We start from the raw sequence: 13,474 nt of genomic DNA on the forward strand, positions 1-13,474 counted from the left end.
GAGCATTTTGGTGACCATGACCATAATTCGGCCAGATTTAAGGTAGTCATGGAAAAGGACAAAGATGGACCGGAAATAAAGGTTCTAAATTGGGGGAAGGCTGATTTTAATATGATAGGCAGGATCTGGCCGAAGTGGACTGGGATAAGCTACTTGTAGGAAAATCCACATCAAAACAGTGGGAGTCATTCAGAAAGGAAATATAGAGAGTACAACGGCAACATGTTCCCGTAAAGGTCAAGGGTGGGACCAACAAGTCCAGGGAACCCTAGATGTCAAGGGATATACAAGAATGGATTAGGAAAAAAAGGGAGGCTTTTGGCAGTTACAAAGGACTAAAAACAGTGGAAGCCCTAGAGGAGTATAGAAAGTTTGGGGGGCACTTAAAAAAGAAATTAGGAGAGCGAAGAGGGGGCATGAAAAAACACTGGCGGGCAAAATAAAGGAAAATCACAAGGTGTTTTATAAGTATATTAAGGGAAAGAGTAGGGTCCATTAGAGACCAAAGTGGCAATCTGTGTGTAGAGCCGGAAGATGTAGGTGAGGTTTTAAATGAATATTTTGCATCTGTGTTCACTATGGAGAAGGACGATGTAGGCATAGAAATCAGGCAGGGGAATTGTGATATACTTGAACAAATTAGCATTGAGAGGGAGGAGGTACTAGTGGTTTTAGCGGGCTTAAAAGTGGATAAATCCCCAGGCCCAGACGAGATGTATCCCAGGCTGCTGTGTGAGGCAAGGGAGGAGATTGCAGGGGCTCTGACACAAATTTTCAGAACCTCTCTGGCCAGAGGTGCCAGAGGACTGGAGGACAGCAAACGTAGTACTATTATTCAAGAAGGGTAGTAGAGATAAACCAGGGAATTGCAGGCCAGTGAGCCTAACATCAGTGGTAGGGAAATTATTGGAAAAAATTCTGAGGGACAGAATTAGTCTCCACTTGGAGAGGCAAGGATTAATCAAGGATAGTCAGCATTGCTTTGTCAGGGGGCGATCATGTCTAACCAATTTGATTGAATTTTTCGAGGGGTGACTAGGTGCGTGGATGAGGGTAGTACAGTTGATGTAATCTATATGGACTTCAGTAAGGCTTTTGACAAAGTCTTGCATGGGAGACTGGTCAAGAAGGTAAGAGCCCATGGGATCCAGGGCAATTTGGCACATTGGATCCAAACTTGGCTTAGTGGCAGGAGGCAGAGGGTGATGGTCGAAGGTTGTTTTTGTGACTGGAAGCCTGTGTCCAGTGGTGTGCCGCAGGAATTGGTGCTGGGTCCTTTGCTGTTTGTAGTGTACATTAATGATTTAGATATGAATGTAGGAGGTATGATCAGTAAGTTCGCAGACGACACGAAAATTGGTGGAGTGGTAAATAGCGAGGAGGGAAGCCTCAGGCTACAGGACGATATAGACAGGTTGGTCAGATGGGCAGAACAGTGGCAAATGGAATTTAACCCTGAAAAGTGTGAGGTGATGCATTTTGGGAGGACTAACAAGGCAAGGGAATACAAAATGAATGGTAGGACCCTAGGAAGGACAAAAGATCAGAGGGACCTTGGTGTGCATGTACATAGATCCCTGAAGGCAGCAGGACAGGTAGATAAGGTGGTTAAGAAGGCACATGGGATACTTGCCTTCATTAGCCGAGGTATAGAATATAAGAGCAGGGAGGTTATGATGGAGCTGTACAAAACGCTAGTTAGGCCACAGCTGGAATACTGTGTGCAGTTCTGGTTGCCACACTATAGGAAGGATGTGATTGCATTAGAGAGGGTGCAGAGGAGATTCACCAGGATGTTACCTGGGCTGGAGCGCTTCAGCTATGAAGAGAGACTGGACAGGCTGGGGTTGTTATCCTTAGAGCAGAGAAGGCTCAGGGGGGACCTGATTGAGGTGTACAAAATTATGAGGGGCATAGATAGGGTAGCTAGAAAGGAACTTTTCCCCTTAGTAGAGGGGTCAATAACCAGGGGGCATAGTTTCAAGGTAAGGGGCAGGAGGTTTAGAGGGGATTTGAGGAAAAACTTTTTCACCCAGAGGGTGGTTGGAATCTGGAACTCACTGCCTGAAAGGGTGGTAGAGGCAGGAACCCTCACAACATTCAAGAAGCATTTATATGAGCACTTGAAACGCCATAGCATACAAGGCTACGGACCAAGTGCTGGGAAATGGGATTAGAATAGACAGGGATTGATGGCCGGCATGGACACGATGGGCTGAAGGGCTTCTTTCTGTGCTGTATAAATCTATGGGGAAAAATTCGATTGTTAGCGCCACCGATTAACGCCTAAAGAGGCCGAGAAGTGGGGCGCTAGCCAATTTCCGGGCGGGCGCAAGGCGCCTAGCGCCTCGCCCCATATTGAGCATGCATTTAGTGCCGGTGCTAAATCTTAGCGCCCGCTCATGGGCGCAGGCTGATTATGACGTCATTTGAGTGTGCAATGCCTTTTGGGCGGCCCGGACCGGAAATTCAGTGGCACCCCCCTCCGTAGCGCCTGGCGCTAATAGTGACAGCTTACCTGGACCTTACCAAGTCGCTCTCGGGCTGGAGGAGCGTTATTTAAAGGGGACTAGTGTGGTTTAAAAGCGGCAGCCATTTTTGAAGCACAACTTCCTCGAGAGCTACAAAGAGTTGCTGAGCTGCACACTGAGAGCCATTTGACCACTGAGCCAGCGCAGGCAGACGATCTTCAGCCTTCTGACCATCACCTTGCTGTTGGTGAGCCTTGACAACGGGGAACCTTCCTGTGGGCACTTATTATGGGGGCTGCATTGGAGGGGAACGTCCTGCTGCTGAATCATCTGGAAAGGGCCCTGAGACGCTGGGAGTGGGGGGCGGGCATGGCCAGATGGAGGAGGGCCAACAGACGTCGCCACAGCAGACCTTACGCTGGCAGGGTTTTCCGACAGCAGTTTTCCGACATGAACATGCCGGAGGAGCAGTGTGTCAGAAGGCTGCGATTTAGAAAGGAGGTGGTGACTGAGCTGTGCCAGCTGCTTCAGCCAGATCTGCAGCCTCAGATAAGGTGCAGGACATCTCTGTCGGTGGCTGAGAAGATGCCTGCTGGCCTGAACTTATACGCGAGCAGCTCTTCTCAGGCTGCGCGTCAGAGGCTGATCAGAAGTAGCTTCTAGGCCCCTCTCACGGAATGCTTGCTGCCATTCCAAGAACAGGAATGGAACCGGTCTGATACCCCCAAGCCTGTGAAGGGCAAGATGCATGTAAATAGAAGGCATGGCCATTGTAAATGAAGAAAGTGTTTCATTACACAAAATGTGGTTCCTTCAAACATGAGAAAGCTATGGCAACAGATAGCAAAACTAATACACTGACACATAACTGCCTCTCACACCCGGGAGACTGTCCAAAACATAAATCACATTCCGACCATCTTCCTTGGCCTTGATTCCACTGCGCCAACCAAAGCATCCAATGCCCCATCAGTGAGGCATTCCGCCCTCTGCCTCACCCTTTCCATGTCTTGCTAGGCTGGTGAGCCACAGGTAGGCTCCCACCGCTTTGAAGGCCTACAAGGCAGTGAGTGTGTCTGGTGTTGCCAATTGACCTGCCCCTTTAAGAGCTGGCCGGTGCCAGTGTGTCTCAGGGAAAGTGATTATTGACAGCACCCTCGCTGTGCCCCGCCGCCGTGAAATTGGGTTGCGCCGCTGGGTTAGCGCCTTAAGAGTAGCGTGCAGCGCCTGATTTAGCGCCGCAATCACCTTTAGGGGCGCTGCAACCCAATATCGTGCTAGGTGGCGCTAAATTGCGCCTGGCGCTAAACTTTGCGCATCGCCAGGACTAGTGCCCCAAACGCGGCTATACCGAATTTCTAGGCCAATGACTCTATGACCTGTGTACCTCTCTCTACTGGAACACCTGTGTACCTCCCACTACTGGTACACCTGTGTACCTCCCTCTACTGGTACACCTGTGTACCTCCCTCTACTGGTATACCTGTGTACCTCTCTCTACTGGAGCACCTGTGTACCTCTCTACTGGGACACCTGTGTACCTCTCTCTACTGGAAAAGAGGAGGTGGTGTCGCAATATTAATCAAGGAGTCAATTACTGCAGTAAGGAGGAATGCTATCTTATGCATAAAACTTAAAAACAAAAAGGGGGCAAGCACTTTGCTGGGAGTGTACTATAGGCCCTCAAACAGTCTGGGGGAGATACAAAAACAGATATGTAGGCAAATCTCAGAGAAGTGTAGGCATAATAGGGTAATAATAGTAGGAGATTTCAACTTCCCCAATATTAACTGGGATAGTCAGAGTGTGAAAGGCTTAGAGGGTGCGGAATTCTTAAAGTGCATCCAGGAGAGCTTTTTGAGCCAGCATGTAGAAAGTCCTACAAGAGAGGGGGCGATACTGGACCTAATTCTAGGGAATGTAGCCAGGCAAGTGGTGGAAGTGCCAGTAGGAGAGCATTTTGGTGACAGTGACCATAATTTGGAGAGATTTAAGGTAGTCATGGAAAAGGACAAAGATGTACCGGAAATAAAGGTTCTAAATTGGGGGAAGGCCCATTTTAATATGATAAGGCAGGATCTGGCCAAAGGGAACTGGGATCAGCTACTTGTAGGAAAATCCACATCAGAGCAGTGGGAGTCATTCAGAAAGGAAATATAGAGAGTACAACGCCAACATGATCCTGTAAAGGTCAAGGGTGGGACCAACAAGTCTAGGGAACCCTAGATGTCAAGGGATATACAAGAATGCATTAGGAAAAAAAGGGAGGCTTTTGGCAGATACAAAGGACTAAAAACAGTGGAAGCCCTAGAGGTGTATAGAAAGTGCAGGGGAGTACTTAAAAAATAAATTAGGAGAGCGAAGAGGGGGCATGAAAAAACACTGGCGGGCAAAATAAAGGAAAATCCCAAGGTGTTTTATAAGTATATTAAGGGCAAGAGGATAACCAGGGAAAGAGTAGGGCCCATTAGGGACCAAAGTGGAAATCTGTCTGTAGAGCCGGAGGATGTAGGTGAGGTTTTAAATTAATATTTTGCATCTGTGTTCACAATGGAGAAGGACGATGTAGGCATAGAAATCAGGCAGGGGGATTGTGATATACTTGAACAAATTAGCATTGAGAGGGAGGAGGTACTAGTGGTTTTAGCGGGCTTAAAAGTGGATAAATCCCCAGGCCCAGATGAGATGTATCCCAGACTGCTGTGTGAGGCAAGGGAGGAGATTGCAGGGGCTCTGACACAAATTTTCACAACCTCTCTGGCCACAGGGGAGGTGCCAGAGGACTGGAGGACAGCTAACGTAGTACCATTATTCAAGAAGGGTAGTAGGGATAAAGCAGGGAATTACAGGCCAGTGAGCCTAACATCAGTGGTAGGGAAATTATTGGAAAAAATTCTGAGGGACAGAATTAGTCTCCATATGGAGAGGCAAAATTGGCTTAGTGGCAGGAGGCAGAGGGTGATGGTCGAAGGTTGTTTTTGTGACTGGAAGCCTGTGTCCAGTGGTGTACCACAGGGATCGGTGCTGGGTCCCTTGCTGTTTGTAGTGTACATCAATGATTCAGATATGAATGTAGGAGGTATGATCAGTAAGTTCGCAGATGACTTGAAAATTGGTGGAGTGGTAAATAGCGAGGAGGGAAGCCTCAGGCTACAGGACGATATAGATAGGTTGGTCAGATGGGCAGAACAGTGGCCAATGGAATTTAACCCTGAAAAGTGTGAGGTGATGCATTTTGGGAGGACTAACCAGGCAAGGGAATACAAAATGAATGGTAGGACCCTAGGAAGGACAAAAGATCAGAGGGACCTTAGTGTGCATGTACATAGATCCCTGAAGGCAGCAGGATAGGTAGATAAGGTGGTTAAGAAGGCACATGGGATACTTGCCTTCATTAGCCGAGGCATAGAATATAAGAGCAGGGAGATTATGATGGAGCTGCACAAAATGCTAGTTAGGCCACAGCTGGAATACTGTGTGCAGTTCTGGTCGCCACACTATAGGAAGGATGTGATTGCATTGGAGAGGGTGCAGAGGAGATTCACCAGGATGTTACCTGGGCTGGAGCGCTTCAGCTATGAAGAGAGACTGGACAGGCTGGGGTTGTTATCCTTAGAGCAGAGAAGGCTGAGGGGGGACCTGATTGAGGTGTACAAAATTATGAGGGGCATAGATAGGGTAGCTAGAAAGGAACTTTTCCCCTTAGTAGAGGGGTCAATAACCAGGGGTCATCGTTTCAAGGTAAGGGGCAGGAGATTTAGAGGGGATTTGAGGAAAAACTTTTTCACCCAGAGGGTGGTTGGAATCTGGAACTCACTGCCTGAAAGGGTGGTAGAGGCAGGAACCCTCACAACATTCAAGAAGCATTTAGATGAGCACTTGAAACGCCATAGCATACAAGGCTACGGACCAAGTGCTGGAAAATGGGATTAGAATAGACAGGGCTTGATGGCAGGCGCGGGCACGATGGGCCGAAGGGCCTCTTTCTGTGCTGTATACCTCTATGACTCCATGACCTGTGTACCTCCCTGTACTGGTACACCTGTGTAACTCCCTCTACTGGGACACCTGTGTACCTCTCTCTACTGGAACACCGGTGTACCTCTCTCTACTGGAACACCTGTGTACCTCTCTCTACTGGAACACCTGTGTACCTCTCTCTACTGGAAAACCTGTGTACCTCTCTCTACTGGGACACCTGTGTACCTCCCTCTACTGGGACACCTGTGTACCTCCCTCTACTGGGACACCTGTGTACCTCTCTCTACTGGAACACCTGTGTACTTCTCTCTACTGGGACACCTGTGTACTTCTCTCTAGTGGGACACCTGGGTACCTCCCTCTACTGGAACACCTGTGTACCTCTCTCTACTGGAACACCTGTGTACCTCTCTCTACTGGAACACCTGTGTACTCCTCTCTACTGGAACACCTGTGTACCTCCCTCTACTGGAACACCTGTGTACCTCCCTCTACTGGGACACCTGTGTACCTCTCTACTGGAACACCTGTGTACCTCCCTCTACTGGAACACCTGTGTACTCCTCTCTACTGGAACACCTGTGTACCTCCCTCTATTGGAACACCTGTGTACCTCCCTCTACTGGGACACCTGTGTACCTCCCTCTACTGGGACTCCTGTGTACCTCCCTCTACTGGAACACCTGTGTACCTCCCTCTACTGGAACACCTGTGTACCTCTCTCTACTGGAACACCTGTGTACCTCCCTCTACTGGAACACCTGTGTACCTCCCTCTACTGGGACACCTGTGTACCTCTCTCTACTGGAACACCTGTGTACCTCTCTCTACTGGAACACCTGTGTACCTCTCTCTACTGGAACACCTGCGTACTCCTCTCTACTGGAACACCTGTGTACTCCTCTCTACTGGAACACCTGTGTACCTCCCTCTACTGGAACACCTGTGTACCTCCCTCTACTGGGACACCTGTGTACCTCTCTACTGGAACACCTGTGTACCTCCCTCTACTGGAACACCTGTGTACTCCTCTCTACTGGAACACCTGTGTACCTCCCTCTACTGGGACACCTGTGTACCTCCCTCTACTGGGACACCTGTGTACCTCCCTCTACTGGAACACCTGTGTACCTCCCTCTACTGGAACACCTGTGTACCTCTCTCTACTGGAACACCTGTGCACCTCTCTCTACTGGGACACCTGTGTACCTCTCTCTACTGGAACACCTGTGTACCACCCTCTACTGGAACACCTGTGTACCTCTCTCTACTGGGACACCTATGTAACTCCCTCTACTGGGACACCTGTGTACCTCTCTACTGGAACACCTGCATACCTCTCTCTACTGGAACACCTGTGTACCTCCCTCTACTGGAACACCTGTGTACCTCCCTCTACTAGGACACCTGTGTACTCCTCTCTCTACTGGAACACCTGTGTACCTCCCTCTACTGGAACACCTGTGTACCTCTCTCTACTGGAACACCTGTGTACCTCACTCTACTGGGACACCTGTGTACCTCACTCTACTGGGACACCTGTGTACCTCTCTCTACTGGAACACCTGTGTACCTCACTCTACTGGGACACCTGTGTACCTCACTCTACTGGGACACCTGTGTACCTCACTCTACTGGGACGCCTGTGTACCTCTCTCTACTGGGACACCTGTGTACCTCTCTCTACTGGAACACCTGTGTACCTCTCTCTACTGGAACACCTGTGTACCTCACTCTACTGGGACACCTGTGTACCTCTCTCTACTGGGACACCTGTGTACCTCTCTCTACTGGGACACCTGTGTACCTCTCTCTACTGGGACACCTGTGTACCTCTCTCTACTGGAACACCTGTGTACCTCTCTCTACTGGGACACCTTGAATTGATTTAATTTAATTCAATGGATTATATTCTTTAAGAAGTGTATATACTTTCTGGCATGCGTACAGTCAGGCACTGAAGTCTATAACGCACAAGGAACTGAATATTCTGATTTCAAATGTAAGGGGTTGGTAAGATGTAAAATGTGTGCTATTATCACAAAGACATGGAGGTACAGTTTGGGATATCAGGCTTTCAGTATATTGGTGAACAATCAATTTATATCTAACTATCTTCCAGCCTCTCCTGAAGTCCCAGATTCATGTCAAGGACCAGCTCTCTCTGGCCGCCTCCACCAGTGAATCGTTCGTGTGCGAATGCAGGCGAGTTGGCTGTGGGCGGCTCCTAAATCCAGCCTGATATCCACGGTGCATGTGTTCCTACAGGGTTCCCTGGATAGCAACTAGCAGTGGGAATCCCTCCCTGGTCTAGATACGGGGAAAGTGCCACTAACTGTGGTCGTCCCACTGCTGCCGAGATTGAGAAACACACAGACCCGGGACCAGACCTGTGACTGAGTGTCTGAGGTTCAGTGCTGTTCCCAGGCAGCCCATGCCTCCGCTGGGACAGGGACAGTCCTGTTAACTCACGGGATCGGGTGCGATGCTCGCCTTCGACCTGCCCAATGTTACTGTCCATGACCTTCAGTGGAGAGTGAACTGGGACGGGTTTAAAACCAGCGTTGCTCCCGATCCCGCCAGTTTCCCGACGGGCGGCTTTGGTTGGAATCTTTCCCCATGGTGGGAATTCTAATCAGTAATAATTTTGGTTAAATTGGTTGTTGGTGTTCCCCTTGGAATGAAGAGCTGACTGGACGAGCTGGGCCAGCGCTGCCCAATTCTTATTCGATGTGAGTTTTCTGTTTATAACCAGTCAATGAAGCAGTGCTTGAAATGAACGTTTCTTTGCAAAGTGCTCCAGGGTACATCATTGTGACAACTTTTTTCTTTTAGGTACACAGGAGGCTACAACTATGGTAGCTATAGTAACCAGCCCCCACTTCCCATTCAGAGTCAGTTCCCAGCCCTCACACACGACAGTCTGTCTTCTCCACTGCCCTATCCTGCCTATCACAGGACTAGCTCGCAGGTAAGTCTCACAGATTGATCGCTTTGTATTATCGTATTTCACAAATGCTCAGTTGATAATGAACCTGTTTAATAATTATGTGTTTGTAGAAAATAATGTAAAGAAAATTTCAACTCTGGAAAACAGGCCCTAGAAATAGTAGATGCATTGCTGATCATCTTCCAACATTCGATGGAATCTGGAACAGTACCCATGGATTGGAGGGTAGCTAATGTTACCCCACTATTCAAAAAAGGTGGTAGAGAGAAAACGGGGAATTATAGACCGGTAAGCCTGACATCGGTAGTGGGGAAAATGCTAGAGTCCATTATAAAAGATGTAATAGCAGAGCACTTGGAAAACAGTGACAGGATCGGACAAAGTCAACATGGATTTACAAAAGGTAAATCGTGCTTGACTAATCTACTGGAATTTTTTGAGGATGTAACTAGTAAAATAGATAAGGGAGAACCAGTGGATGTAGTGTATTTGGACTTTCAGAAGGCTTTTGATAAGGTCCCGCATAAGAGATTAGCGTGTAAAGTTAAGGCACATGGGATTGGGGGCAAGGTATTGACTTGGATGGAGAACTGGTTGGCAGACAGAAAACAAAGAGCTGGAACAAACAGGTCTTTTTCCGAGTGGAAGGCAGTGACTAGTGGGGTACCGCAGGGATCGGTCCTTGGACCCCAGCTATTCACAATATATATTAATGATCTAGACAAGAGAACTAGATGTAATATCTCCAAATTTGCAGATGACACAAAGCTGGGTGGGCGTGTATGCTGTAAGGAGGATGCCGAGAAACTCCAGGATGATTTGGACAGGTTGGGTGATTGGGCAAAAGCATGGCAGATGCAATATAACGTGGATAAATGCGAGGTTATCCACTTTGGTGTCAAAAACAGGAAGGCAGATTATTATCTGAATGGCAATAGATTGGGAGAAGGGGAAGTGCAACGAGACCTGGGTGTCCTTGTGCACCAGTCGCTGAAGGTAAGCATGCAGGTGCAGCAGGCGGTTAAGAAGACAAATGGCATGTTGGCCTTCGTAGCGAGAGGGTTTGAGTACAGGAGCAAGGATGTCTTGCTGCAGTTATACAGGGCCCTGGTGAGACCACATCTTGAGTATTGTGTGCAGTTTTGGTCGCCTTATCTGAGGAAGGATGTTCTTGCCATGGAGGGAGTGCAGCGAAGATTCACCAGGCTGATACCTGGGATGGCAGGAATGACGTATGAGGAGAGATTGGGTCGATTGGGCTTGTACTCGCTGGAGTTTAGAAGAATGAGAGGGGATCTCATTGAAACTTATAAAATTCTGACAGGACTGGACAGACTAGATGCAGGAAGGATGTTCCCGATGGTTGGGGAGTCCAGAACCAGGGGTCACAGTCTAAGGATAAGGGGTATGCCATTTAGGACAGAAATGAGGAGGAATTTCTTCACCCAGAGAGTGGTGAACCTGTGGAATTCTCTACCACAGAAGGTAGTAGAGGCCAATACATTAAATATATTCAAGAAGGAGTTGGATATATTTCTTCATGTTGAAGGGATCAAGTGATATGGGGAGAAGGCAGGGACCGGGTACTGAATTTGGATGATCAGCCATGATCGCATTGAATGGCGGAGCAGGCTCGAGGGGCCGAATGGCCTACTCCTGCTCCTATCTTCTATGTTTCTATGTTGAATTCCAGAAATAATTCATTAGATGTGAAGAACTTTGAGATTGTGACAGGATGATATTTAAACCCACCACATCTGTAAACTGTGGGCGGTTCATGCTGTAGTCTTGTGTCCAAAGGAACTGGATCGAGATTGACCAAACTCATTTCACTGAGAGAGTCAGAGAGAGAGAGAGAGTCAGAGAGAGAGAGAGAGTCAGAGAGCGAGAGAGAGTCAGAGAGAGACAGAGAGAGAGAGACAGAGAGAGAGAGACAGAGTGAGAGAGAGAGAGAGACATGGAGGGAGAGAGAGAGGGAGAGACAGGGAGAGAGAGACAGGGAGGGAGAGAGAGAGACAGGGAGGGAGAGAGAGAGAGAGACAGGGAGGCAGAGAGAGAGAGACAGGGAGGCAGAGAGAGAGAGAGAGAGACAGGGAGGCAGAGAGAGACAGGGAGGGAGAGAGAGAGAGAGAGACAGGGAGGGAGAGAGAGAGAGAGAGACAGAGAGTCATAGAGTTATACAGCACAGAAAGAGGCCCTTCGGCCCATCGTGTCTGCGCCGACCATCAATCCCTGTCCAGTCTAATCCCATTTTCCAGCATTTGGTCCATAGCCTTGTATGCAATGGCATTTCAAGTGCTCATCCAAATGCTTCTTGAATGTTATGAGGGTTCCTGCCTCTACCACCCTTTCAGGCAGTGAGTTCCAGATTCCAACCACCCTCTGGGTGAAAAAGTTCCTCCTCAAATCCCCTCCAAACCTCCTGCCCCTTACCTTGAATCTATGCCCCCTTGTTATTGACCCCCCTACTAAGGGGAAAAGTTCCTCTTTATCTACCCTATCTATGCCCCTCATCATTTTGTACACCTCAATCAGGTCCCCCCTCAGCCTTCTTTGCTCCAAGGAAAACAACCCCAGCCTGTTTAGTCTTTCTTCATAGCTGAGGCGCTCCATCCCAGGTAACATCCTGGTGAATCTTCTCTGCACCCTCTCCAAAGCAATCACATCCTTCCTATAGTGAGGCGACCAGAACTGCACACAGTACTCCAGCTGTGGCCTCACCAGCGTTTTGTACAGCTCCATCATAACCTCCCTGCTCTTACATTCTATGCCTCGGCTAATGAAGGCAAGTATCCCATATGCCTTTTTAACCACCTTATCTACCTGTTCCGCTGCCTTCAGGGATCTATGTACATGTACACCAAGGTCCCTCTGACCCTCTGTACTTCCTAGGGTCCTACCACTCATTGTGTATTCCCTTGCCTTATTTGTCCGTCCAAAATGCATCACCTCGCACTTTTCAGGGTTAAATTCCATTTGCCACTTTTCCGCCCATCTGACCAACCCGTTTATATCGTCCTGTAGCCTGAGGCTTTCCTCCTCGCAATTTACCACCCCACCAATTTTCGTGTCATCTGCAAACTTACTGATCATACCTTTTACATTCTCATCCAAATCATTAATGTAGATCACAAACAGCAAGGGTCCCAGCACCGATCCCTGAGGTACCCCACTGGACACAGGCTTCCAGTCACAAAAGCAACCTTCGACCATCACCCTCTGCCTCCTGCCACTCAGCCAGTTTAGGATCCAACGCGCCAAGGCACCCTGGATCCCATGGGCTCTTACCTTCTTGACCAGTCTCCTATGCGGGACTTTGTCAAAAGCTTTACTGAAATCCATGTAAACCACATCCACAGCATTTCCCTCATCCACACACCTAGTCACCCCCTCGAAAAATTCAATCAGATTGGTCAGACATGATTTACCCTTGACAAAGCCATGCTGACTATCCCTGATTAATCCTTGCCTCTCCAAGTGGAGACTAATTTTGTCCCTCAGAATTTTTTCCAATAATTTCCCTACCACAGATGTTAGGCTCACTGGCCTGTAATTCCCTGGTTTATCCCTGCTACCCTTCTTGAATAATGGTACTACTTTAGCTGTTCTCCAGTCCTCTGGTACATCCCCTGTGGCCAGAGAGGTTCTGAAAATTTGTGTCAGAGCCCCTGCAATCTCCTCCTTTGCCTCACACAACAGCCTGGGATACATCTCGTCCGGGCCTGGGGATTTATCCACTTTTTGGCCTGCTAAAACCGCTAGTACCTCCTCCCTCTCGATGCTAATATGTTCAAGTATGTCACAATCCCCCTTGCCCGATTTCTATGTCTACATCGTCTTTCTCCATAGCGAACACAGATGCAAAAAATTCATTAAAAACCCCGCCTACATCATCTGGCTCTACACACAGATTGCCACTTTGGTCCCTAATGGGCCCTACCCTTTCCCTGGTTATCCTCTTGCCCTTAATATACTTATAAAACATCTTAGGATTTTCCTTTATTTTGCTCGCCAGTGTTATTTCATGGCCCCTCCTCGCCCTCCTAATTTCTTTTTTAAATATGCCCCTGCA

The 13,474-nt window shown here is 48.4% G+C and overlaps 1 protein-coding gene across 4 annotated transcripts in view; it reads left to right on the top strand.

Annotated features, from left to right (window-relative positions):
- Positions 1-13,474, top strand: part of rfx4 (regulatory factor X, 4) — a 149,805-nt gene that overhangs the window by 88,016 nt on the left and 48,315 nt on the right. For all 4 annotated transcript variants that reach the window (XM_086009695.1, XM_086009697.1, XM_086009698.1 and 1 more), the window contains one exon: positions 9,288-9,423. In XM_086009695.1, the coding sequence (XP_085865821.1) occupies positions 9,288-9,423 (136 nt within the window). The remainder of the gene's footprint in view (positions 1-9,287; positions 9,424-13,474) is intronic.

Source organism: Somniosus microcephalus, chromosome 16 (assembly GCF_052327205.1).
Source record: "Somniosus microcephalus isolate GS21.2 chromosome 16, FLI_Smic_1.0, whole genome shotgun sequence".
Classification (NCBI taxonomy): domain Eukaryota; kingdom Metazoa; phylum Chordata; class Chondrichthyes; order Squaliformes; family Somniosidae; genus Somniosus; species Somniosus microcephalus.